Raw genomic sequence first — 25,810 nt, 5'->3', positions numbered from 1 at the left:
TCCCCTCGCCAGAGCCGAGGATGCAGATTTAGCTCTAGTAGAGTGGGCCCTGATACCTTCAGGAGGGACCTTTTTTGCCAAAGAGTAACAGATCTTGATACACAAGATGACCCACCTGGAGAGTGTCCTTTTCTGTACCGCTCTGCCCTTTTGCTGACCAACATATCCAACAAACAGTTGCCCTTTTCATATAGGGCAAAATATCACTCTTCCTGCTTTTTACCCTCCTCCCCACCCGTCTAAAGAAGAAGAGAGATTCCAGAGGTTGGACCCTAAGAGGGCCCTGAGTTTTTACCTCGAAAGGACTTAGTCTCGGCAAAGAAGATACAACCCCACTCCTCCCTGCTTGTTTATATACCACATCGCGGTAGTGTTGTCCGTCAGGATCTGAACTGACTGACCGCGAAGGGAAGGGAGGAAGCCCTTGAGCGCCAAACGTACAGCCCGCAATTCCAACAGATTGATTTGCAACATCTGTTCCGCTGGAGACCAACGACCCTTGATCTCCAGGTCCCCCAGATGAGCTCCCCACCCTAGAGTGGAAGCATCCAATATCACTGTGGCCACTGGTGGCGGCAGTGAGAACGTTTTTCCTTGGGAAAGGTTGCCGTCCTCTACCCACCAAAGAAGATCCGCTACAGCGTCCCTGGAGATCTTTATTGAATCCCTGAGATCCCCCTTGTGCTGGAACCACTGTCTGCAGAGGCACCACTGAAGAGCCCTCATATGCCAGCGAGCATGAGTGACCAACAGAATGCAAGAAGCAAACAGACCCAGCAGGTGTAAGACCTTGAGGACTGGAACTGCCGCCCCACTTTGAAACAAAGGAATCAGCGCCTGAATGTCCCATACCTGCTGAGGCGGGGGGTAGGCCCGAAACTTTGTCGTGTCCAGTACTGCCCCTATGAACAGGAAGCGTTGAGAGGGCTCCAGGTGAGATTTGGGTACGTTCACCGAAAAGCCCAGATCGAACAACAACTGCATTGTCATTCGCAGATGAGACAACAATCTCTGGAGACTTGGCTTTGATCAACCAATCGTCCAGGTAGGGAAAAACCGCTACCTCCCTCTTTCTGAGATGTGCTGCCACAACTGCCATCACCTTTGTGAAGACCCGGGGTGCTGAAGTAAGACCAAACGGAAGGACCGCAAATTGGTAATGTTGCGATCCAACCACAAAACGGAGATACTTCCTGTGCGACTTGATTATGGTAACATGAAAGTACGCGTCCTGCAAGTCGACAGACACCATCCAGTCTCCTTCGTTCAACGCCAATAGCACCTGCGCTAGGGTCAGCATTTAGAATTTTTCCTGCTTGAGGAACAAATTCAAAATCCTCAAGTCTAGGATCGGCCGCAACCGACTGTCCACCTTGGGAATCAGGAAATATCTTGAATAACACCCCTGACCCCTTTCCTGCAACGGTACCAACTCTATAGCGCCCTTTGCCAACATGGCTACAACCTCCTGTTGCAACAACAGAAGATGGTCTTCTGAACAAAAGGAGGGACGGGGGGAAGGGAGGAGGAAACTCCTGAAAGGGGAGAGCATAGCCCTTTTCCACAATTCCTAGCACCCCACGAGTCTGTTGTAATTGACCTCCATTGCTGTAGAAAAAGACTCAATCTTCCCCCCTACAGGAGACGTATGACTGATAAAGTGGGGAAAACTAGGGCTGCTTCTGCTGTTGGCCACCAGAGGAGGATGAAGAAGAAGAGAGCTGCTGGGCTGGACCTCTAGCCCTAGCCCTACCCCGCCCTCTGAAGGCACGATAGGGCGGGTTGGCAGGTTGCTGGGCATAAGATTAAGACCTACGAAAGGCAGAGCCTCTAGCAAATCCTCGAAACCTACAAAAAGGTCTGTACAATGTAGCAGAAGGGGTCTGCAAACCCAGGGACTTAGCTGTAGCCCGACAGTCCTTAAACCGTTCAAGGGCAGAGTCTGCCTTGTCCCCAAACAGCTTTTCCCCATCAAACAGAAGGTCCATTAAAGTGGATTGTACATCTGATGAGAAACCCGAAGATCTTAGCCAGGCATGCCTTCTCGTAGCCACCGATGTTCCCATGGCCCTGGCAATAGAATCCGTGGTATCCAAGCCAGATTGTATAATCTGCTGTGCAGCAGCTTGTGCATCCAAGAAAAGGGACCCAAAAGATTTTTGCATTTCCTGAGGCAGATCTTTTGCCATCTCCTTAGCAGAGTCCATTAGGGCATGGATGTATCTGCCTAGCACACAGGTGGAATTGGTAGCTTTTAGGGCCATGCTGCAAGAGGTGAAAATTTTCTTCGAGGATTGCTCCATCCTCTTGGATTCTCTGTCTGTCGGAACACCTGGGAATGTACCGGGGGCAGACTTTGCAGAACATGATGCCTGAACTACCAAACTCTCCGGAGTTGGGTGACGAGATAGAAAAACTGGATCTCCTGGGGCACTACTATGCCTTCTCGCCACTGCCCTGTTCACAGCAGGAGATGTCACCGGCTTTTTCCATAGGTCTATAATAGGCTCCGTCAAAGCCTCATTAAAAGGCAGCAAAGGGTCACCACTGGAGGAAGATGGATGGAGAACCTCTGTGAGCAGGTTAGTCTTTACTTCTGCCGTGGACAAAGGCAAATCCAGGTAGTCAGCTCCCTTCCTCACCACAGCATGGAAGGAGGCGGCCTCCTCAGTAAACTCCCCCGGAGAAGCAATGTCCCACTCTGGGGAAGTATCCAAACCACTTGCAGTGGTAAGCCCCTGGAAGTCATCAGAAGGCTCTATCTCACCTTCCTCAAGCCTTCTGTATTCCTCTTCCTCCAGAAGCCTCAACGCCTTCCTTCAAGATCTAAGATGAGTTTCCAGAGCCGGCGTCGACAAGGACTCAGACCCCGAACCGGTTCAGGAAGGCTCCTAGATTCAACCGGCGTCGGAGCCGGCGCCGGCCTGAAGTCGGCAGATGACCTCCTCGAAGCCGAATGAACGGAAGGAGATGGAGCCTGTCTGGATGAGGCCATCAATGACGCCGGATGGTGCGGAGAAGGAGTCGGATGAGAAGCCGACGGATCCACGGTCCCAGGCGAAGGACTCCTGCCAGGGGAAACCCCCAGCGCCGGACCACCAGGCTCTGTAAGGCAGAAGAGCATGAATGGAGCAGCCCTGTACGACGCCAGCGAGCCCAAATTGAATGCCAATGGCCCCGTGGGACCCGCCGGTGCACCAGCAGGGGCCATGGATTGAAAAACAGCATACATCGCATTCAAAAATGCGGCCGGATCCGTCCCTGGAGTCGGGAAAGCTGGGTACTGCTGTGTAGATGTCTGGGAACATCAGGATCCCTCGACGCCGGTGAAAAGTGAGGACTACCTTGAGTGACCTCATAGACTGAAGGCGCCGGTGACAACCCCGGACTCTCCGGCTGAGGCGTGACAGTAGGACTCATCTCCCACGTCTTCTGACGCCGTGACGAACGAGACCTCGACCTCGAACGACTCCTCGATCGGCTCCGCTCCGAACGGCGCCGAGAGTCATGACGGCGCCCAGAGTCATGATGACGCTGCTTCTTATGTTTTTTGGGAGAAGCATGGGAGGAAACCTTCTTGTGTTCCTTCTTCTTTGCCTTGGCCAAGAAGAGCTTCGCCTCGCGTTCTTTCAGAGCTTTCGGATTCATGCTCTGGCACGAAGAACAACCTTCCACATCATGTTTGGAGCTTAAACACCAAATACAGTCCGAATGGGAGTCGGTCACGGACATCTGACCCCCGCATTCCCTACACGGCTTAAACCCGGACTTCTTCGGAGGTGACATTGTAACTTCGAGAAATCGTTACAGTTACCAACGGGCCAGGAAGAAAAAACGTTGGCGTCGAAGCACGGAAAAAGGAAAAACTGACGTCAGTACGCCGATGAGGACCTCTTATTGGCACATTGACGTCAGACGGAGTCACGCGGAGCCGTGCCATTATGACGTCCTCGTCGACGTAGACAGCTAGGAAGAAGACTTTCCGTCTGATGCTGGCACAAGGATCGAATTCATAAGGTGAGGAATCCACAGGTAGTTGTATCCATCAGAAAGGCCCTTGGATAAGCTGGTCTGTTTTGCCCACCAAGACATGGCAGTTCGCATTTCCAGTGTGATGAGAATTGGATCGTCGAAGGAGCCATTCACTTGGAGCCACTGGATGTCTAGTTGCTCCTGTAGAGGTTGCATGTGCAGTCGGCAATTTCAGATCAGTGGAATACATGAAGAAATCATTCCTATAAATGATTTGTAATTCCGAACTGAAACAAACTTTTTTGTTGATAGCTTTTGAGTCATGCTGAATATCTTTTGCTGTCCCTCCTGAGATGGAAATGTTTTGCTTTGGATAGTATCCAGTATTGCTCCTAGGAAATTCAGCTTCTGTGTGGGATGGAAGTGTGACTTGCGATAGTTGATGGTAAGACATAGAGTTCTGAACAACCGGAGGCAGGCGGCCTGTGTGGTCTACCACCTGAGTTCTTGTGGATGCCTTTATGAGCCAGTCATCCAGATATGGAAAGACTTGTATGCCCAGCTGGCATAGGTGAGCCGCTACCGGCGCTAGCCCTTTGGTAAAAACTCTGGGGGCCGACTTTAATCCGAATGGGAGAACACAAAACTTTAGATGCATACCAGCAAACCTTGAACCTGAGAAATTTTCAATGGTTTTGATGTATTGGGACATGGAAGTACGCATCCTTGCAGTCTAGAGATGGCATGTGATCTCCTGTGTTCAAGAGGCATAGAATGTCCTGAAGCATTACCATACGAAACGTTTGTTTTTTCAGGAACTTGTTTAAGGACCTCAAATCTAGTATGGGACGCCAATCCCCCTAAAGGCTTTTTTACTAGAAAAAAGCGGGAATAGAATCTCTGGTTCCTGTGCAGAGTTGGAACAAGTTCTATTGCCACTTTGTGTAACATTGCATATACTTCCTTGAGGTGCTGTTTTAACTGTGGAGGTGGTGGTCCTAATGGAGGGGTATTTGGAGGTTTCTGAATGAATTCTAGAGTATGTCCCCTGAATACTATATCTAGTACCCACTTGTCTGAAGTTATCCCCGAACACTGAGGGATGTGGTAAGCGATGCGACCTCCAATCTTTGAAACACAGGTGGGGTTGGTAGCTGGTATGAATGCCTAGTCATTGTTTTCTACCTGTTTCTCTGCCACAGGCTGCAGTTCTTCCCCTCGTGGGGTGTCTATAGGCAGCTATAGGTGGTAAATCGGTATTGCTGCTGGTGTTGTCCGTACTGCTGTCGAAAACCTGCTTGAGCCGTTTGGTATTGTGGTCTACATGCTTGGAAACCACCAAGAAAGGAGTAACTTCCTCTGCCTCTCTCCCCTTGAAATGGCTGCTTTTTGTACTGCAACAACCTAGGGAATTGGCCATGTCTGTATCCACCTTTATGGATTGTAACATGTCATTCACATTCTTGCCGAAGAGGCTTTCCCCATCATATGCCATGTCAAGTAACCTACTTTGAACCCCTGGCCTAAAAGAAGTAGATTTCAGCCAGCCCTGTCTGCACAAGACTGCTGCCTCCGCCATTTGTCTAAATCCCGTTAGTGAGATATCAATCGCACAATCGATCACTCCGGCTGCAATCCGCTCTTCTTCCTCCAACACTTTCTTTGCCTCTAGTTTAGCGTCCTCGGGCAAGAGGTCAATGTAAGAGGACGTCTGCCCACATTTGACGATCATTTCTGCCTAGAATGGCTAACAAGTTGGAACCTTTTCCCTATGTTGTCCAGACGGCGTCCTTCTCTATCTGGCGAGGGTGTTATTAGTGTTGACAGGTTTTTCGGGCAGTGTTGCGCTGCTTGAGATATCACGCAATCCAGCTTCGGTTGCACTGGGAGGCCTTTGGGTAGCCATGCGCTCTATAAATCCACATAACATAACAAACAAGCTGGAGTATCTTCCGGGGCTTTATACTTTGTCTCCAAACGCAGGATTTGGGAAGGTATTGTAGCTTGGTTTTTCATTGCTTTCAATCCTTCCTGCCTTATAAAGTCTACTATAGGTATGGCTCTCATTGACTTTTTTTTATGGCTCCTTAAAGTAATACAGGAAACAATCAGTTTCCTGAGAAAGAATGGGCAGTGTGAGACGTTTAGTCGCTCTTTCTATCAAATTATGGAATCCCCCTATGTCGTCTAGGGGTGAATCCACCGGTCATGCCACCAGTGGTGATGGCGTAGAAATCAGGTATTCATCCCACTCACTAGAAGTAGTTTCAGGTATTTCTCTCTCTTCCCTTTCTTCATCTGTGGATTGAGGGTCATCCCGAGGCGGCCATACGAAAGGGATGTTCGTATCCGGTCTGAGTGGTGTCCCTGGATGGCTAGGAAAAGGGGTCCCGCAGTCTCACTTGTAGGTTATACTGCTGCATGGTCAGAGTTGCTGGTACTGAGGGTGGAAACCTTCTGTAGTAGTCCTGCAACATGCTTTGGAGATCTGTCACTATGAACTCTTTTTCTCCCACAACTGTCACAATTACTGAAAAGTCCTTTTTTAGTCTCTTGGGACATCCTGTCCACTGGAAATCCAAAATCTCTGAAACAAAATTTTATGTTATGCTATGCTGAACTGACACGTATATGACATTTGTCGTATTCTGATCTATGTTCACGCCGTGCTATGTTCTTATGTTTGTAATTCTTGCATTAATGAAATCTTACCACATTGTGACCATGCTTTTATGCTTCCTGGTATTGAGATTAACTCTTTTGTTCGTAGATTGTAATCAATAGGGAATAAAATTCATAAAATTCTAATAAAAAGGTGTGATTATTCATGTCTGAAAGGTCATGATTGCATCGACAATTTGATTAATGTCTTTATCCAAAGTAAAGTGCATTGTGGTGGTAAATATTGATGACATTATTGATATATTGTTTGACATATTGATCAGTTATCTCGTCCTACGGTGTCTCTCCACTGGGTCACAAGATTCATTGGTCTAAAACGAGTCCTAATGTGTAATAAATTAACATAGAGGGACGCGTTAGCACTTGCACACAGAATTGCACACAGCAGCACCACCACACCGATACTGCCCAATATTAGTGGACAGGAGTGTATGGTCCTCTACTCCTTGAACCTGCATGATGTACATGGAGAACTCTGTTTTAACACTGTATGTCAAATGTTTGTAACTTGTTTCATTAAAATAATACAAATACGTTTTTAAAAAAACACAGAAATGTATCTCACTGAGAAGACAGATAAGTGCTTCATTGTCTACGGCCAGCACATATCCAGAAGCAGGGTTAATTAATGACATCTTACACCATGGTGTGAGCACAGAAGTACAGAGAAGACAACGTACATTTATGTCCAGTAGGATAGTACCTTTAAAACATCAGGGAGCATTTTCTGCAGCTTCTTCTCCCCAACAACCCGGAAGCACTGCTGCAGCATTTCTTTCTTGTCAGATATGTAGAAGCTGATAGGCTTAAGGGGCACACTCAGATCCAGTCCACCTTCTTCAATGTCACTTGGCTCCTCTACCTCGTCTTCTTTATCAGCAACTGTTGGAGGGGGACATTTTACTTCCTAGGAAGAGAAGCAAATTCAAGAAATTGGAAAGGACTACAGAGTTTGCATAAATGCAACAGATTACGTGCGGTACCATAAAATTGGAAAATAATATATCATGAGCACTTATGTGCACTACAACTTATCTATCCTTCGCTCTAGCAAATATGTTACACACATTTTGTGTCAACCAAGTGGTTCTTGAAACAACTACAGGTTCTTTATTCTTATAGGAGCAATGATTTTAGAGATAAACTGATCACACAGAGGGATGCAGCTACAACAAGTAAGAGGCACAGGAATAGAAGCTGGTTAGACTTCACAATGAAATCTCACATACAATCCTTACTAAACATGAGCAGGGTGAATGCTAGGAAGGAGGGTGGGGGTGGTAGAAATGTAAGAATGTGGTTAGTTATTCAAAATGACAAACACATTTTTTAAAAACGAAATCCTGAGTGAAGTCTGCATGGATTCACAGAGAGATTGGGAAGAAAGAGAATGAATCACATAAAATTCTTACAAAGCGCATGTAAACTCCAGTTTACATCAGACTGATTTATGCAACTAAGGTAAGGTAAACAACAAGTACATTATGATCAATGTATTCCAACAGGGCAGTTTAACAGCCTATCAATGGCTTCTGCAAAACTTGTAAGACAAGTTGATTGTCTTTTGTCTCAAATTGAGACTGTGGCACAAAGAGGACACAGTGAATACCTTAATTAGTCACTGGCAACAAGGAATCATTTTTCTGAACTAATTTATTATGCCTCATACAGATAATGCAGTAGTCTAGAGTTAAATAAGTTAAGCATTCAACATATAGAAACATCAGTCTGCTTCACAACGACATAGAACACACATTAATACACAACACAGACAAAGAAGGTTTTTAACAATTTCAGTTTATTGTGATTGGAATCCAACCATCCTTATAATCCACAAAGATGTGGGTGTAATCTTCAGTCTATAAGGCAATCCACATTGGAGATAGTTGCAAAGTAGAACACATCAGGTAGATACTTCTGTCCATTTCTTATAACGGACGTGTTCTAAAATTCTTTTAGATATTGTTAAAAATTCAAGCAACTCCTCCAATACATACATTCAATGCATTTCTGGTCCTATTCATTGTGGGCCTCCTCAGGACCATAGGGGAGAGAGGTACCTAATAGGCAAACAAATAGTGGACATTCATAAAATGTGTTTAAAAACATATTCACAAGTTACTCAATCCTATAGAAACTCTTTCTGTTTCGCAAAACAAAACCAGTGACTAATGAAGGTGTTCACTGGTGTATGACTGGTAATATTATCTTTCCCTACAATCAATCAATGTTTTCTTTTTGCATAAAACTCTATTTACCCAGGTTTAGTGGGGTCACTAGGATAAGCCTTTGCAAAGGGCGTGTTTAGGGCAGCCTTTCCAAATACCTAATTGTAGTGGTATATATTAATGTTTTGTAAATGAAATGCAGTCGTAAAACATAAATATTTTACAGACGACTCAAAGGAGGTGGTAACCATTCACAAGTGGGAAGGGGTCACCATGGGACCCCTTCCACTTTGAGAATGTTATAAAATACATTTTTTACAAGCAGGTAGTGGTACAACAAACCACTGCCTATTCTTAAAAAACTAAATTTAAATGTTCAATTTTTCTGTTTTGGAAACATATCCCATTTGCCTTTAACCCCTTAGTTGCTGGGCCTTCCCCTCCCAGAGTGCTGAGCCCTTTTTGGCTACTTGGGGGTAGTTCGTGCTTAGACCCCCATAACTTTTTGTGCACATAAGCTACCCACGCCAAATTTGCGTCCTTTTTTTCCAACATTCTGGGCATCGTAAAGGCACCCAGAAGTTGTGGGTTCCACTGGAGGAGACCAGGAAGTTACCCAAAATACAGCTAACATTAGTTTTTTGTTTTTTAAATGGGAGAAAGGTGCTGCAGAAGAAAGCATCTCTGATTTTTTTCCCTGCCAATGGCATCAACAAAGGGTTTGCGGTGCTAAAATCACCATCTTCCCAGCTTTCAGAAACAGGCAGATTTGAATCAGAAAACCAAATTTTTCAACACAGTTTTGACATTCTACTGGGACATTCCCTATTTTTACTATGTTTTGTGCTTTCATCCTCGTTCCAGTTAGTGACAGAAATGGGTGTGAATCCAGTGGTGGAACCCAGACAGCTAAACATTTCTGAAAAGTAGACAACAAACTGAATTCAGCAAAGGGTCATTTGTGTAGATCCTTAAAGATTTTCCTACAGAAAGTAAAAGTTGAAATTAAAAAATATTGAAATTGAGTTGAAAAAAAAAAACAGCCCTTTTTCATTATGTTTTCTTCCATATTTTTTCCAGCTATGATAGATTTTTTAAAGCAATATACCGTTATGTTTGCTGCACCCTCCTGGCTGCACGGATATATAGGTCTTGTAGGTTCATCAAGAACCCAAGCTACTCAGAGCCAACAAATGAAATGAAATGAAATGGATTTTCATTGTATGCCGGGTGTACAGCAATTAATTTGGTAAAATATAAAGAATGAAAAATAGGTATCAAGGAAACCTATGTATTTCCGAAATGGGCACAAGGAACGAGTTACTTACCTTCGGTAACGACTTTTCTGGTGGATACATTAGCTACCTGTGGATTCCTCACCTAATGAATACTCCCATGGCGCCAGCATTCGACGGAAATCTTCTTACTAGTCTCTGCACGTCGACGAGGACGTCACTCTAGCCCACGCGACGCCGTCAGACGTCATACAGGCAATAAGAGGTCCTCGACGACGTGCGGACGTCAGTACCAATCATTTTTTACGTGCATGAGAACAACCAGGCAATGCAATGAAAGAGCAAGGCAACATCCCATTATATTGTAAAAATACACAACATTGCATGAATAACTGTAAATCTTTTATATATATATATATATATAACTCTCTCTTTTTTAAAATTATTTATACACACATCAAGTATATACACAAAGATATATACATATATACCTATATATAAATATATTATATACAACATCTATTGCACCCTCAAAGACCAAGAGGAGCGCACTCAAGGATTACTTGGAAAGACCAGAAAGGCAACGGGGAGGCGGGTGGGACCGTGAGGAATCCACAGGTAGCTAATGTATCCACCAGAAAAGTCGTTACCGAAGGTAAGTAACTCGTTCTTCTGATGGATACAACTACCTGTGGATTCCTCACCTAATGAATAGAGTCCCACAGCAGTACCACGCCCGGCGGTGGGTGCCTAAATGGTCAAACCAAGAAATCCTGCAGCACTGACCGTGCAAAATGGCCGTCCCTTCTAACCTCAGAATCCAAACAGTAATGTTTTGCAAAAGTGTGAAGGGACGACCAAGTTGCGGCCTTGCAGATGTCGACCACAGGAACACCTCTGGCCAAGGCCGAAGTGGCCGACTTAGCTCTGGTGGAATGAGCTCTAATGCCCTCAGGAGGATCCTTCTTTGCCAAAGAGTAACAGATTTTAATGCAAAGAACAACCCACCTGGATAGTGTTCTCTTGTGGACTGCCTTTCCTCTCCTCTTGCCCACGTATCCAATAAACAGCTGATCCTCCAGCCTGAAATCCTTTGTTCTATCAATAAAGAAGCTCAACGCTCTCTTTGGGTCCAGACGGTGCAGTCTTTCTTCCTCTTTGGAAGGATGAGGCGGAGGATAGAACGTGGACAAAGTAATTGCCTGAGCCAAATGGAAGGGTGAAACAACCTTCGGGAGGAAAGCAGCCTTGGTCCTCAACACCACCTTATCCCCATAAAAAGTTGTATAAGGGGGCTTTACTGATAAGGCCTGCAACTCACTCACTCTCCTTGCTGATGTTATAGCTATCAGGAAGACTGTTTTTAAAACCAAATACCTTAAGGGGCAAGAATGCATAGGTTCAAAAGGGGACCCCATAAGGAAAGTCAGGACCAAGGACAAATCCCATTGCGGCATAACGAATGGTTTTGGAGGATATTTATTTAGAAGACCTTTCAGGAATCTGATAACAATAGGGGATTTAAATAAAGATGGTTGGTCTGGAAGACATATGAAGGCTGACAAGGCCGATAAATAACCCTTAATGGTAGCCACTGCACAACCTTTCTGCGCTAGAGACAGAGCAAAAGACAAAACGTCCGATAGATGAGCATGCAAAGGATCAATCTGCCTCTCTCCACACCACGCAACAAATTTAGACCATCTATTAGCGTAGATAGATTTAGTGGAGTGTCGCCTGGCCGCTAATATAACATCCACTACCTCAGGCGGGAGAGAGAAGGAACTCAGGTTGCCCCGTTCAATCTCCAGGCATGTAGGTGCAGACTCTGGAGGTTGGGGGTGTAGAACCTGCCCCTGCGACTGCGAGAGGAGGTCTGCCCTGAAAGGGAGACGGAGCGGAGGGCACATTGAGAGTTGGAGAAGGTCGGAGTACCATACCCTCCTTGGCCAATCCGGAGCTATTAGGATGACTAGAGCCCGGTCCTGGCGAATCTTCCTCAATACTCGAGGAATCAAGGGTATGGGAGGAAACGCGTAAAGCAACTGGCCGCCCCAGGTTATTTGAAACGCGTCCCCCAACGCTCCCTGCATCGGATACTGGAGGCTGCAGAATAACGGACAATGCGCGTTCTCTCGAGTGGCAAACAGATCTACCCGAGGAAACCCCCACCTCTGGAAGATTAAACGGACTTGATCTGGATGGAGACGCCACTCGTGGTCTGCCGAGAATTGGCGACTGAGACTGTCCGCACGCACGTTCAATACTCCGGCCAGATGGTTTGCTATCAAGCAAATCTGATGGTCCTTTGCCCAGGACCATAGTCGAAGAGCTTCTCTGCAGAGAAGGTACGACCCCACTCCTCCCTGCTTGTTTATGTACCACATCGTGGTAGTATTGTCCGTTAGGACCTGTACCGACTGACCACGAAGGGAAGGGAGGAAGGCCTTAAGAGCCAGACGTACAGCCCGTAACTCTAACAGATTGATATGAAACATCTGTTCCTCTGGAGACCAAAGACCTTTGATCTCCAGATCCCCCAGATGAGCTCCCCACCCTAGAGTGGAAGCATCCGTTATGACTGTGGCCACTGGTGGCGACTGCTGGAACGGCTTTCCTTGTGAAAGATTGTTGCTTGCAATCCACCACTTCAATTCCACAGCAGCATCTCTGGAGATCTTGACAGTACTCTCTAGATCCCCTTTGTGTTGAGACCACTGCCTTCGGAGGCACCACTGAAGAGCCCTCATGTGCCAGCGAGCATGCGTGACCAACAGAATGCAGGAGGCAAACAGACCGAGCAGACGAAGGACCTTGAGGACTGGAACTACCGCTCCATTTCGAAACATTGGAACCAAATCCTGAATATCTTGAATCCGCTGAGGCGGAGGAAAGGCCCGACCCAATGTTGTATCCAGTACTGCCCCTATGAACAGGAGGCGCTGAGAGGGCTCTAGGTGAGATTTGGGCTCGTTCACCGAAAAACCCAGGTCGAACAACAACTGGGTTGTTGACTGCAGATGATGCAACACAAGCTCCGGGGACTTGGCTTTGATCAACCAGTCGTCCAAGTAAGGGAATACTGCTATCCCCTTCCTTCTGAGTTCTGCCGCTACCACCGACATCACCTTCGTGAAGACTCGAGGTGCTGAAGTAAGACCAAACGGAAGGACCGCAAACTGATAGTGTTGCGATCCCACCACAAACCGGAGATACTTCCTGTGTGACTTGAGTATCAGGATATGAAAGTAAGCATCCTGCAAGTCGACAGACACCATCCAGTCTTCCTTGTTCAACGCCAAAAGCACCTGTGCTAGGGTCAGCATCTTGAATTTTTCCTGCTTGAGGAACCAATTCAAGATCCTCAGGTCCAGAATTGGTCTCAAACGACCATCCTTCTTGGGAATCAGGAAATACCTTGAGTAACATCCTCGACCCCTTTCCTGCTCTGGGACCAACTCCACCGCGCCCTTGGAAAGGAGGGCTTGTACCTCCTGTTCTAGCAACAGGAGGTGTTCTTTTGAACAATAAGAAGGGCGGGGCGGGATGAGGGGCGGGAACTCCCGAAAGGGAAGGGTGTAGCCTTTTCCCACAATACTGAGAACCCAAGTGTCCGTTGTAACAGTCTTCCATTTGGTGAGAAAATGCTGTAATCTTCCCCCTACAGGAGAGGAGTGAGTGGGAAATGGTGGAAGCCTAAGGCTGCTTCCCCTGCTGCACCCCGCCAGAGGATGAGGAAGAGGCAGAGTGCTGCTGAGAGGCTCCTCTGGTGCGGACCCTACCTCTCCCCCTGAAAGATCTATAGGGATGGGAAGAGGCAGGTTGCTGATATCTTCCCCGAAAGGAAGAGGAGGAAGAGCCACGCCCAAATCCACGAAACCTCCTGAAAAATCTGGTAGAGGCCGTGGAAGAAGGAGCTTGGAGCCCTAACGATTTAGCCGTGGCCCTGCTTTCTTTAAAACGTTCCAAGGCCGAATCAGCCTTGGCTCCAAACAATTTGTCCCCATCAAACGGGAGATCCAACAATGTGGACTGTACATCTGCAGAAAAGCCCGAGCTACGGAGCCAGGCCTGTCTCCTTGCCACCACAGTTGTGCCCATTGCTCTGGCTACCGAGTCGGTGGTATCCAGTCCCGTCTGGATAATCTGGGTCGCAGCAGCCTGGGCATTTGAGACAAGATCCAAAAGACCCTGGGGAAGCTCTGTAAACGATGAGGAAATGTCATCCATCAGAGCATGAATATACCTCCCCAGGATACAGGTTGCATTGGTGGCTTTTAACGCCAGACTGCAGGACGAAAAAAAATTCTTTGACTGCGCCTCTAGCTTCTTTGAATCTCTGTCCCCAGGCACCGTCGGGAAAGAACCAGGCGCTGACTTGGCTGAACAGGAGGCCTGCACCACCAAGCTCTCCGGCGTAGGGTGCCTAGATAGAAATCCAGGGTCAGTCGGAGCCACCCGATACCTCCTGGCCACGGCTCTGTGAACTGCTGGGGAAGATGCCGGCCTCTTCCACACCTCTATCACCGGATCCAGCAGAGCGTCATTAAATGGCAACAGAGGCTCCGCCGCAGCTGAGGCCGGATGTAGCACCTCTGTTAAAAGGTTTTGTTTAGCCTCCACCACCGGCAAAGGCAGGTCCAAAAAACTAGCTGCCTTCCGTACCACTGCATGAAAGGAAGCAGCCTCCTCAGTATACTCCCCCGGGGACGAAAGATCCCACTCAGGGGAAGTGTCCAGCCCACTGGCCGACTCCAGTCCACGCAGCCCATCACCCGAGTCCTCTAGCTCTCCTTCCTCCAGGGCTCGTTGGTACTCCTGCTCTTCTAATACACAGAGAGCACGTCTCCTGGAATGAAGTCGCTGTTCAATACGCGGAGTCGACAATGCCTCCGCCGAAGATCGGCGCCGATCTTCAGAAGCCACCGACGCCGCGTCCGGCGCCACAGGTAACTTCGGCGCCAACAAAAGAGCAGCTGAAGCAGATGGACCCACCGGAGTCACAGGCCGAAATCCCGACTTCGACGTCGACGGGATGGAAATCCCCGGGGCCAAACCTTCTGAAGCCACCGGAGCGGCCACCGGCGCCGACACTGGCGCCGAGCCCACGTTCCCAAAAGGGAGAAAGGGCATAAAGGGTGCCGGCCGAAGAGGCGCAGGATCACCCAAAGAAAAGGCCAAAGGCCCAGCCGGAGCACTCCCTGGAGCCATCTGTTGGAAGATGGCATACATCGCATTCAAGAATGCGGAACTATCGGCTCCAGGGGTGGGAAAAGCCGGATACTGAGGTGCCTGTCTCGGAGGCGACCCCGACGCCGGCCTCGGCGTCTGCGCCGGAGAAAACACCTGAGGCTCCAATACCTCAATCACCGACGCCTGTCCAGGTGAAGTCGGAGACGCCGGAGAGGGCAACGGCGTCGAAGGATGCGGCGTAACCGTGGGACTGATCTCCCATGTCCTTCGGCGCCGATCCGAAGACCTGGAACGAGTCTCCTTCGAATGACGCCGAGATTCTCTACGGCGCCGGGAGTCTCGATGACGCCGATGTCTTGGAGAAGAAGGCTTCTTGTGATGCTTCTCCTTCGATTTAGCCATAAACAGCTTCGCCTCACGTTCCTTGAGGGCCTTTGGATTCATGTGCTGGCATGAATCACAAGTCGAGACGTCGTGGTCGGAGCTCAAACACCAAAGGCAATCGGAATGAGGATCCGTCACCGACATCTTGCCTCCACACTCACGACAAGGCTTAAATCCAGACTTTCTCTGCGACATTATTACAACAGCGAAAGACTACGCAGCAAAAATACACTGTAACCAAAAAAGTAACAGTTGCTCCCTCGAAGATAACCGTTTCGAATGCACGGAAAAAAGGGAACTGACGTCCGCACGTCGTCGAGGACCTCTTATTGCCTGTATGACGTCAGACGGCGTCGCGTGGGCTAGAGTGACGTCCTCGTCGACGTGCAGAGACTAGTAAGAAGATTTCCGTCGAATGCTGGCGCCATGGGAGTATTCATTAGGTGAGGAATCCACAGGTAGTTGTATCCATCAGAAATAAGGAGTTTAGGAACAGTGGTTATTTGCACATCTCTGAATTCAGGAATCCTCATACTAGCATGTGAATTACAGGGCATTTCTCAAAATGACGTCTTTCTTACAACTGCCTTACATTTGGAAGGCAAAACTGTAGAGAAAGACAATTGGCAATAACACTTGTTCTTCTATTCTGTGTTCCACCAAGCCTACTGATAAAAACAGTAGCTCACTTGTGTGGATAGGCCTAGTGCCGGCGACAGGTAACGCCCCAAAACGCAACATGGACAGATCACATTCTTCCGTTGAAAAATGATGGGTTTTTTGCAAAGTGCCTAGCTGTGGATTTTGGGCTGTAGCTCAGCCATCAACTATGGAAACTTAAACCTATACATTTATGGAAGGTAGACACCTAGAGGAATCCAGAATGATGTGACTTGTGGGGCTCTCACCAGGTTGTGTCACCCAGAATCCTTTGCCAAACTCAAAATTTGGCTAAAAAAAACACATTTGCTGCACATTTCGACGATGGAAGTTGTGGAATCTGAGGGGAGCCACAAACTTCCTTCCACCCAGCAATCCCCCAAGTCAGCAGATAAAAATGGTACCTCACTTGCGTGGGAAGGCCTAGTGCCCGCAACAGGAAATGCCCCAAAACACAATGTGGACACATCACATTTTTCTAATGAAAACTGACAAGTTTTTTGCAAAGTGCCTAGCTGTGGATTTTGGCCTCTAGCTCAGCCGGCACCTAGGGAAACCTACCAAACATATTAATTTATAGAAAATAGATACCTTGGAGAATCCAGAATTGGGTGACATATGGGGCTCTCACCAGGGTCTGACACCCAGAATCCTTTGCAAACCGCAAAATTTGGCTAAAAAGCATGTATGATGCACATTTTGGCGATGGAAAGTTATGGAATCTGAGTGGAGTCACAAACTTCCTTCCACCCAGCAATCCCCCAAGTCTACCGATAAAAATGGTACGTCACTTGTGTGGGTAGGCCTAGTGCCTGTAACAGGAATGGATCACACAACGGTCAATGTTAATCCTTAAATGAGGGCCACTGTTGACCCCCGGGTTGATTCATTCCTAAAGCACACACTAGGTACAGGCACTCAAGTAGGGTAGCGTTTTTATCAAGACAGGTGGGGAAACACTGGGTGGTAGGAATTTTGTGGACCCCAGCATATTCCTGTAGTTTGTGTGACAGAAATACAAGAAAACAGAGTTTTTATTCAACATTTCACTTTTGCAGGGTATTCTGGGAAAGAAAACTTTGGAGAATCCACACAAGTTACACATCCGTGGACTCTCCTGGTTGTCAATTTTCCAGAAATGTCTGGGTTTGGTTAGTTTCCCTATATGGCCGCCGAGCCCAAGAACAAAAACGCAGGTGCCTGCCTTACAAAAGCAGGTTGTTTTGTGAGAGATAATTTTGATGTCTCCACAATACGATTTGGGCGGTGGAATTTAGGGCTGAACTAATTTGGGAGCCCCCAGGAGAGCACTCTTTCTGTGCTTGCCGCTGCATGCACCCGCTCTCTTCGTTGGGCTAACCCGCTATTGTCCCGCTGCACAGACTGTGCTTGCGAAGAGACAGCACGACTGTCCTCATCACCTCCTTCAGAATCAGTTGAAGAGGAGTTGTTGGATGCGACTCCTCCGACTAAAAAATAACTCTCAGAGTCTGTTCCATTTACTAGCCCTCAGATGATGTCTCAGTATCTGATGTTTCAGCCTCTGATCCTACGTCAGAGCTGTCCTCCATAACCCGAGTTAGGGCTTGAAAAGTAGGCATCCAACGAGATGCCATCTCTGCCACTGGCTAAACTGCCCCTCTAAAAAACTAGCCTATGTAGACAGTCACAAAACTGCTGGTGGGTGTGTGTTTACTCCTAGGCAAGAGAAGAGTTTCACTGTGCTAGGGCACAAACACCAGCATTGGTTGCAGGATGTGACATACTGCTGTGATCAACTTGACACCTATGCAGAAGAGCTCCCCCAGCCTCAAGGCCAAAAGACATTTGGAGTCCCTTTACCACTTATTTGCTCACATTGACGGATGAGTCTTAGAGCGTTGGGACTGCTGTCACAACTGTAGGGGCCAAAGTTGGCATGTAATGTGTACAACCATGCTTATGTTCTGCTGACAATTTATTCACTGTGGTAACATATGACAAATGATGCCATTGTTTAATGTTTGTTACTTTTTGAAAATGCATAAATAAAATAATAATTAAAAAATCCTTTTCACTACTGCAAGGCCTATCTCTCCCATAGAATAACATCGGAAGTACCTTATCACACCTTACAAGCATAAGTTCCAAATGGGGAAGAGAGATTTGTTTAAAATCAATCACAGACATGATCGTCTGCAAACCACCATCCCTGTGATGTCTGTCATTTTTAATGGGTCACAAACTGCAACCTACTTCTTTAATATTCACGTGGTGGGTTGAGTTCAAACCCACTAGGAATCACTATCTCAAATATAAAAGTTTGGTACATTAGGAATACCGATTTCCTAATCACGAACTACAAAAACAAATCGCAATTTGGAATCGACATAACCAATGTTAGTACATCTGGCCTCTAGTTGTTGTGATTTTCATAATTTTGTCACATTTCTGAGCTGGATTGTTAGAGCTTGTTATTTTTATTTTTTATAAGTGTAAGTTCCAAATGGGAAGAGATAACAAGACCCACCCTCACTCCCCCTGTCTTTATTGTCTCTGGACTCAAAATTGAAAATCCTAACTTATAGTGAATCCTAATTTTAAATTGCAATTCTGAAAAATGCCTAGAAAGTTGGCATTTTCTTGCTATAGCCATTTGGTGTCTGCAGCCTGTCTGATCACTTGTCTGGGGTGGGTTACTGCTGGGCTTTGTGTATTCCCCCTAGACAGCTACACACAGTGAGAGCTTAGATGTGACTTGATGGGCTTCGATGGGTCATCCTGGGCAGGATGGGAGGGAGGAGCTAGACACAGCCACACTTACACCTAAATAGGCTGTCTTCTTTCCACACACAAAGGGAAGTATACCCCCCTGTAGTGAGCTTGGAGCCAAGGCAGTAGGGGAAGGACAGCTCTGTGATTCAAAGGCATGTCTTTGAAGTCTACCTCACATCAAAGGGACCAGTGAGTTAAAAGAACTGGACATCAGGCCCCTTTTCTTCAGTACACTTCTGGATCTGTGCATACTCTACCAGAAAAAAAAGACTGGTGTGCTGCTTAAGGGCTGCTACCCTGTTGGACTCCTGCTTTGCTGTGCTGACCTGCTGCCCTCTTGCCTTGGAGTGAGGACTAGATCTGCAAGAATGAGAAAGAATGGATGTGGATCTCTCAAACCCAGAATTACTCCAAGGCCTAGTTGGATGGCCTGCAGATCTGAAGTCTCAGGAACATAAAAGACATCCAACTATCCTGCTTCTGCACTTGGATTCTGCCATCTGCGAGCCTGCCCTGACAAAAGGTGGCACCCCTGTTCTGGACTCTTGGAAAGGAGCTTAAGGTGTTTTGCTCCAGCGGAACAGACACATTGCCACTGCAGCATGGATCAGAATGGTTGCATCACCGCTGCTGCGTGGGCATCGCCACTCAACACTGCATGTTGAGACCAGAGCATCGGATTCAGGATCACTATTCGAAGCACACTCCAGAGCAAGCTCCTCACATCTCTCATCGACTGCAGCCTTGACAACAACGCCAAACCTCCTCATCACCACTACTGAGTGGATCGAAACCACCTCATCTGCTCGACTGCGCCACGCATCTTTGACACCGGTCTTTGCATCGCAAGCCCTGTAGACTGGATCCTCAACACATCAGGATCTCGGACCACAGCCTTGCCACATGTCAGAACCAATGCATCACCACGGATGCAAAACACATCTTTGTTTCGGACCCATGCAATGCTCCACAACCAGGATTTAAGATACTTTGGTTCAGCTGGCTTAACTGGGTCTCTATAGCTGGACTGCGCTTGTTAGAAATGGGGTCTTTGGTTGACAGTCAGGTTACCCCCTGTTCAAGCAAGGACCCTCACTCTAGTTAGGATAAAAGAGAATCACCCTCAGCTAACCCCTGCTTACCCCCTTGGTAGCTTGGCAGAGCAGTAGGCTTAACCTCAGAGTGCTGGGCGTAAAGTATTTGTACCAACACACACAGTAACTCAATGACAACACTACAAAATGACACAACACCAGTTTAGAAAAATAGGAAATATTTATCTAGACAAAACAAGACCAAAACGACAAAAATCCAACATACACAAGTCAAGTTATGATTTTTAAAAGGTTTAGAATAAAAAGAGTCTTTAGGTAGTTGTAACAACACACTAGCGCTGCTAGCGTGAAAATGTACCTGGTTTGCGGCAAAAATAACCCCGCACGGGCGGTGTGCGTCGAAAATAACCCGGCACGGGTATATGCGTCGAAAACAGCTCGGCTCGGCGAGGCGCGTCGAAAAAGCCAGCCACGCGACGGTCCGAAGTCCCGCGGCGCTGGTTGCGATCTCTCAGCCTTCGTCAGCGATGCTGCGCGTCGTTTCTCCTGCTCCGGGCGTCGATTCTCCGGTCGCGTTTCCAGCGGCGTCGTTTCTCAGCTGCGGAGCCGGCGTCGCGTCGTTTTCTCAGCCGCGATCGGATTCGCGTCGATCTTTTCTCCGCACGGTGCGCGGTGCGTGTATTTTTGTCCTTAGGCTGCCAGCCTCTCCTTTCAGGGTCCCAGGAACTGGAAGGGCACCACAGAGCAGAGTAGGGGTCTCTCCAGAGACTCCAGGTGCTGGCAGGAAGAAGTCTTTGCTATCCCTGAGACTTCAATAACAGGAGGCAAGCTCTACATCAAGCCCTTGGAGATTTCTTCTTCAAGATGGAAGGCACACAAAGTCCAGTCTTTGCCCTCTTACTCTGGCAGAAGCAGCACTGCAGGAAAGCTCCACAAAGCACAGTCACAGGCAGGGCAGCACTTGTTCCTCAGCGATCAGCTCTTCTCCAGGCAGAGGTTCCCCTTGATTCCAGAAGTGTTTCTAAAGTTTGTAAGTTTGGGTGCCCTTCTTATACCCATTTTAGTCTTTGAAGTCACCTTTCTTCAAAGGGGACTCACACCTTCTTGTGAAATCCTGCCTTGCCCAGGCAAGGCCTCAGACACACACCAGGGGGCTGGAGACAGCATTGTCAGAGGCAGGCACAGTCCTTTCAGATGAGAGTGACCACTCCACCCCTCCCTCCTAGCAGAGATGGCTAATCAGGAAATGCAGATCACACCCCAGCTCCCTTTGTGTCACTGTCTGGTGTGAGGTGAAAAACAACCCAACTGTCAAACTGACCCAGACAGGGAATCCACAAACAAGGCAGAGTCACAGAATGGTTTAAGCAAGAAAATGCTCACTTTCTAAAAGTGGCATTTTCAAACGCACAATCTCAAAATCAACTTTACTAAAAGATGTATTTTTAAATTGTGAGTTCAGGGATCCCAAACTCCACCTGTCCATCTACTCTCTAGGGGAATCTACACTTTAATCATATTTAAAGGTAGCCCCCATATTATCCTATGAGAGAGAGACAGACCTTGCAACAGTGAAAACGAAATTGGCAGTATTTCACTGTCAGGACATATAAACCACATTACTATATGTCCTACCTTATCCATACACTGCACCCTGCCCTTGGGGCTACCTAGGGCATACCTTAGGGGTGCCTTACATGTAAGGAAAGGGAAGGTTTAGGCCTGGCAAGTGGGTACACTTGGCAAGTCGAATTTACAGTGTAAAATTACACATACAGACACTGCAGTGGCAGGTCTGAGACATGATTACAGAGCTACTTATGTGGGTGGCACAACCAGTGCTGCAGGCCCACTAGTAGCATTTGATTTACAGGCCCTGGCACCTCTAGTGCCCCTTACTAGGGACTTACTAGTAAATCAAATATGCCAATCATGGATAAACCACTTACATACAATTTAAACAGGAGAGCATATGCACTTTAGCACTGGTTAGCAGTGGTAAAGTGCTCAGAGTTGAAAAGCCAACAGCAACATGTCAGAAAAATATAGGAGGCAGGAGGCAAAAAAGTCTGGGGATGACCCTGCAAAAGCAAAAGTCCAACACGACCCCCTACCAGCCTAAAGCCAGGGGAGAACAATCAATACCTTGATGTACTTCCCTGATTGGGGCGATAGAACAGGGACCCAGGCCCACAGCAGCAGGGGCTTGTTCCAGTTCTACGCCTTCCTGACTCCAGTTGGATCCCCCTGTCCATACTCTCAGGGCCCACTAAGCTAACCCATGGGGAACCCTTCTCCACATCTACAGACACCATCTGTGCAACACCTAATTTTACTTTGCTCACAGATGTATTGCAATGGGCAGATAGTATCACCAGGGCCAACACAGTGGTGTTGCCCACTCCACCCCCGGGGTGTGACTCTCGTCCTCCCCCCCCCCAGGGGCAACTCTGTCCACCAGGACAGCAAGCCACAGTGGCCCCAGACAACTGTCAGGGAAGAGAGCCCGACCTCAGGCCTCTCTAACCACTGTGACTGTGGAGAGTGGGGGGTGGTAGCCCCAGGTGCCTGGCACCCTTTGACCACTCTCTCTTCCACCAGGTCAGGGATGACAACCTGACCCTGGTCCTCCCCTCTGGGGCTCTGTACCCTTCCTGCAGAAGCGGCACCCCCAGAGTCAAAAACTGTCAGGGTGCTTGTAGAAGCAGTCCTGCACAATTCTTCCATCAGTGCAGGGATGTTAACCTGCAACTGATCCTCCAACCTGGGGTCTGTACCTTCAGGTTGGACCAGGGCCAGGGGCGAGGCTTCCCTCCCCCTGCCCTCTCTTCTGGGGTCCTGAACCACCCAACTAGGAGTGGCCCCCCCAGAAGACAACATGGTAGGGGTACTGTTAGCAGTAGCCCCTTCCTCCAGGTCAGGGGGGACACCCTTAACCTGGCCTCCCGATCCAGGGTCTGTACCCACAGACTGGATCACTGCCTGGCAACCCAGGACTTCCTGGGGGGCATACCTACCCCCTACCAGGTCAGAGTTTACCCTCTGAACCTGGTCATCCAACCCAGGGTCACCACCCTGCGGTTGAACCACTGCCTGGCACACCAGGACTTCCTTGGGAGCACATTTACCCCCCATCAGGTCAGAGTTTACCCCCTGAACCTGATCATTCAACCCAGAGTCACCACCCTGCGGTTGAACCATTGCCTGGCACACCAGGACTTCCAGGGGGGCACACTTACCCCCCTCAAGGGACACACTGTCCCGAAGGGCCACACAAGAGTCTGGCTGGCGCAGGTCTCCTGACCTCTGCCCATCTGACAGAGTCTGGATTCCCCCCAACCCAGAAATGGTCTCACCAAGGTCATTCATGGGGGGCTCTGCTCTCAGAGCTGACCCCTGACCCTCCAGGTTCTCCACTGGGGTCCGCAACCCCCTCTCAACCCTCTGTCTGGACTTCTGCAACCCCTCACTAGGAGTGGTACTGCCAGACACCAGAACTGGTGGGACGCTGGCTACAGCCGCCCCCCCAAGTTCTCCTGACACTGTGGGGTCTCCCTCAACAGATGGCCCTATGGTACAGGCTAGGCTCCCCTCCTGGTGTTCCCGCAGGGAACCCTCCAGGACCTGGGACCGGATCTCGGGCACCTTGGGCCTCAACCCATCCCCATTCCCTCTCCTCTGAGACTGGACATGGGGTCCCTCACCCATCCCACTACACTGGGACCTACCTGGGACACTACAATCCTTCCCTACCTCACCTGGTTGGGAACTACCTAGACCACTCCTCTCAGGAGCACCCCCAAATGCCTCTTCAGACTCTCTGGTACTCACCCAGAAGTCTGCCTCCATTGTAAGCTCCCTGGGGTCAGAGAACTCACACTCCACCTGGTGTTGGCATAGCTCTGGAAAATAAGGACTAGACATATGCTCTCCAGCAATTACATCACTCAGCCCCTCACATGAATTAACCAAAGTACCCTTCACCCAACCATCCAGTGACTCTGCTTTGACAAAGCACCCCACATCACCCTCCTGAGACTGGTGAGACAGTACCTGACTGTCCCTGACACTCAACCCACACTCTTCTGGGATGTTTTCACACTCCATAACCAGGACTTCTACCTGGGGGGAACCCCTCTCCCTGTCACTCTCACCTAGAGTCAGTAGAGTGTCCCTCCCACCAGTAGGAATATGACTCCCCATGCCAGTTCCCCAATCCACCTCAGGGACCCTGTGCATCACTGGAGCTACCTCATACCCCTGAACCTCCTGGCGTGTGTTAACTCCCTCCTTCAAGTAGGGCACCACATCTCTGGGCATGTGCACTTCTTCAGCAGTAATGGATACAAGATTTTTGCTGCCACCATCTGAACTGGACTCAGCCCTCATGGCCTCCAGTTTCAGCTCTTTACCGCTCAGCTCTTGAGCTGCAATCTTTTCTTCTTCCAGGGCTAAAAGTCTTTTTGCCTCAGCCCTCTCAAGCTCTGCATCTAGCTCTTCCAGACTCCGGATTCGAGCTAGGAGCCACTCATCTCTTTCTGTTCCCTCCTCTTCGGAGTAGTCATCCTCCTCAGACTCATTTGGTGGTGTTGCCTGACAACGTTTCAATTCATACTGAAACAGGGCTGACTCAAGATCCTCCCTTCTGGATTTCTTGTTCACAGCCAGTCCCCTTTCCATGCAAAATGCTTTAAGCTGCCACTTTTTATACATAAATAGGTGCCAGAAATTGACTTCCATTCTGCAAAGGCTTCACAACCAAAAACCAAAGTCCAAAAATATTAGCAATACTTCCAGGAGGACATCAGAGAACAAAAAGCAGAATCACAAGACAAGTAGTATGTGGTCACGTAGTGGTCTGAGATCAAAACAGTAGTGTACACTCAATTACTGTATGTCAAGTACAAATACAAGTCCAAATCCCGACCGCTGGTCACCAATGTTAGAAATGGGGTCTTTGGTTGACAGTCAGGTTACCCCCTGTTCAAGCAAGGACCCTCACTCTAGTTAGGATAAAAGAGAATCACCCTCAGCTAACCCCTGCTTACCCCCTTGGTAGCTTGGCAGAGCAGTAGGCTTAACCTCAGAGTGCTGGGCGTAAAGTATTTGTACCAACACACACAGTAACTCAATGACAACACTACAAAATGACACAACACCAGTTTAGAAAAATAGGAAATATTTATCTAGACAAAACAAGACCAAAACGACAAAAATCCAACATACACAAGTCAAGTTATGATTTTTAAAAGGTTTAGAATAAAAAGAGTCTTTAGGTAGTTGTAACAACACACTAGCGCTGCTAGCGTGAAAATGTACCTGGTTTGCGGCAAAAATAACCCCGCACGGGCGGTGTGCGTCGAAAATAACCCGGCACGGGTATATGCGTCGAAAACAGCTCGGCTCGGCGAGGCGCGTCGAAAAAGCCAGCCACGCGACGGTCCGAAGTCCCGCGGCGCTGGTTGCGATCTCTCAGCCTTCGTCAGCGATGCTGCGCGTCGTTTCTCCTGCTCCGGGCGTCGATTCTCCGGTCGCGTTTCCAGCGGCGTCGTTTCTCAGCTGCGGAGCCGGCGTCGCGTCGTTTTCTCAGCCGCGATCGGATTTGCGTCGATCTTTTCTCCGCACGGTGCGCGGTGCGTGTATTTTTGTCCTTAGGCTGCCAGCCTCTCCTTTCAGGGTCCCAGGAACTGGAAGGGCACCACAGAGC

At 48.3% G+C, this 25,810-nt stretch overlaps 1 protein-coding gene across 3 annotated transcripts in view; it reads right to left on the bottom strand.

The window, feature by feature from the left end:
* The window catches only part of CAAP1 (caspase activity and apoptosis inhibitor 1), a 298,509-nt gene that overhangs the window by 254,158 nt on the left and 18,541 nt on the right, over positions 1 to 25,810 (bottom strand). For all 3 annotated transcript variants that reach the window (XM_069240801.1, XM_069240811.1, XM_069240818.1), the window contains one exon: positions 7,358 to 7,561. In XM_069240801.1, coding sequence (XP_069096902.1) covers positions 7,358 to 7,561 — 204 coding nt within the window. The remainder of the gene's footprint in view (positions 1 to 7,357; positions 7,562 to 25,810) is intronic.

The sequence above is a fragment of the Pleurodeles waltl genome, chromosome 1_2 (assembly GCF_031143425.1).
Source record: "Pleurodeles waltl isolate 20211129_DDA chromosome 1_2, aPleWal1.hap1.20221129, whole genome shotgun sequence".
Lineage (NCBI taxonomy): Eukaryota > Metazoa > Chordata > Amphibia > Caudata > Salamandridae > Pleurodeles > Pleurodeles waltl.
The sequence above is the reverse complement of the archived record's forward strand: the minus strand, read 5'-3'. Positions and strand labels throughout refer to the sequence as shown.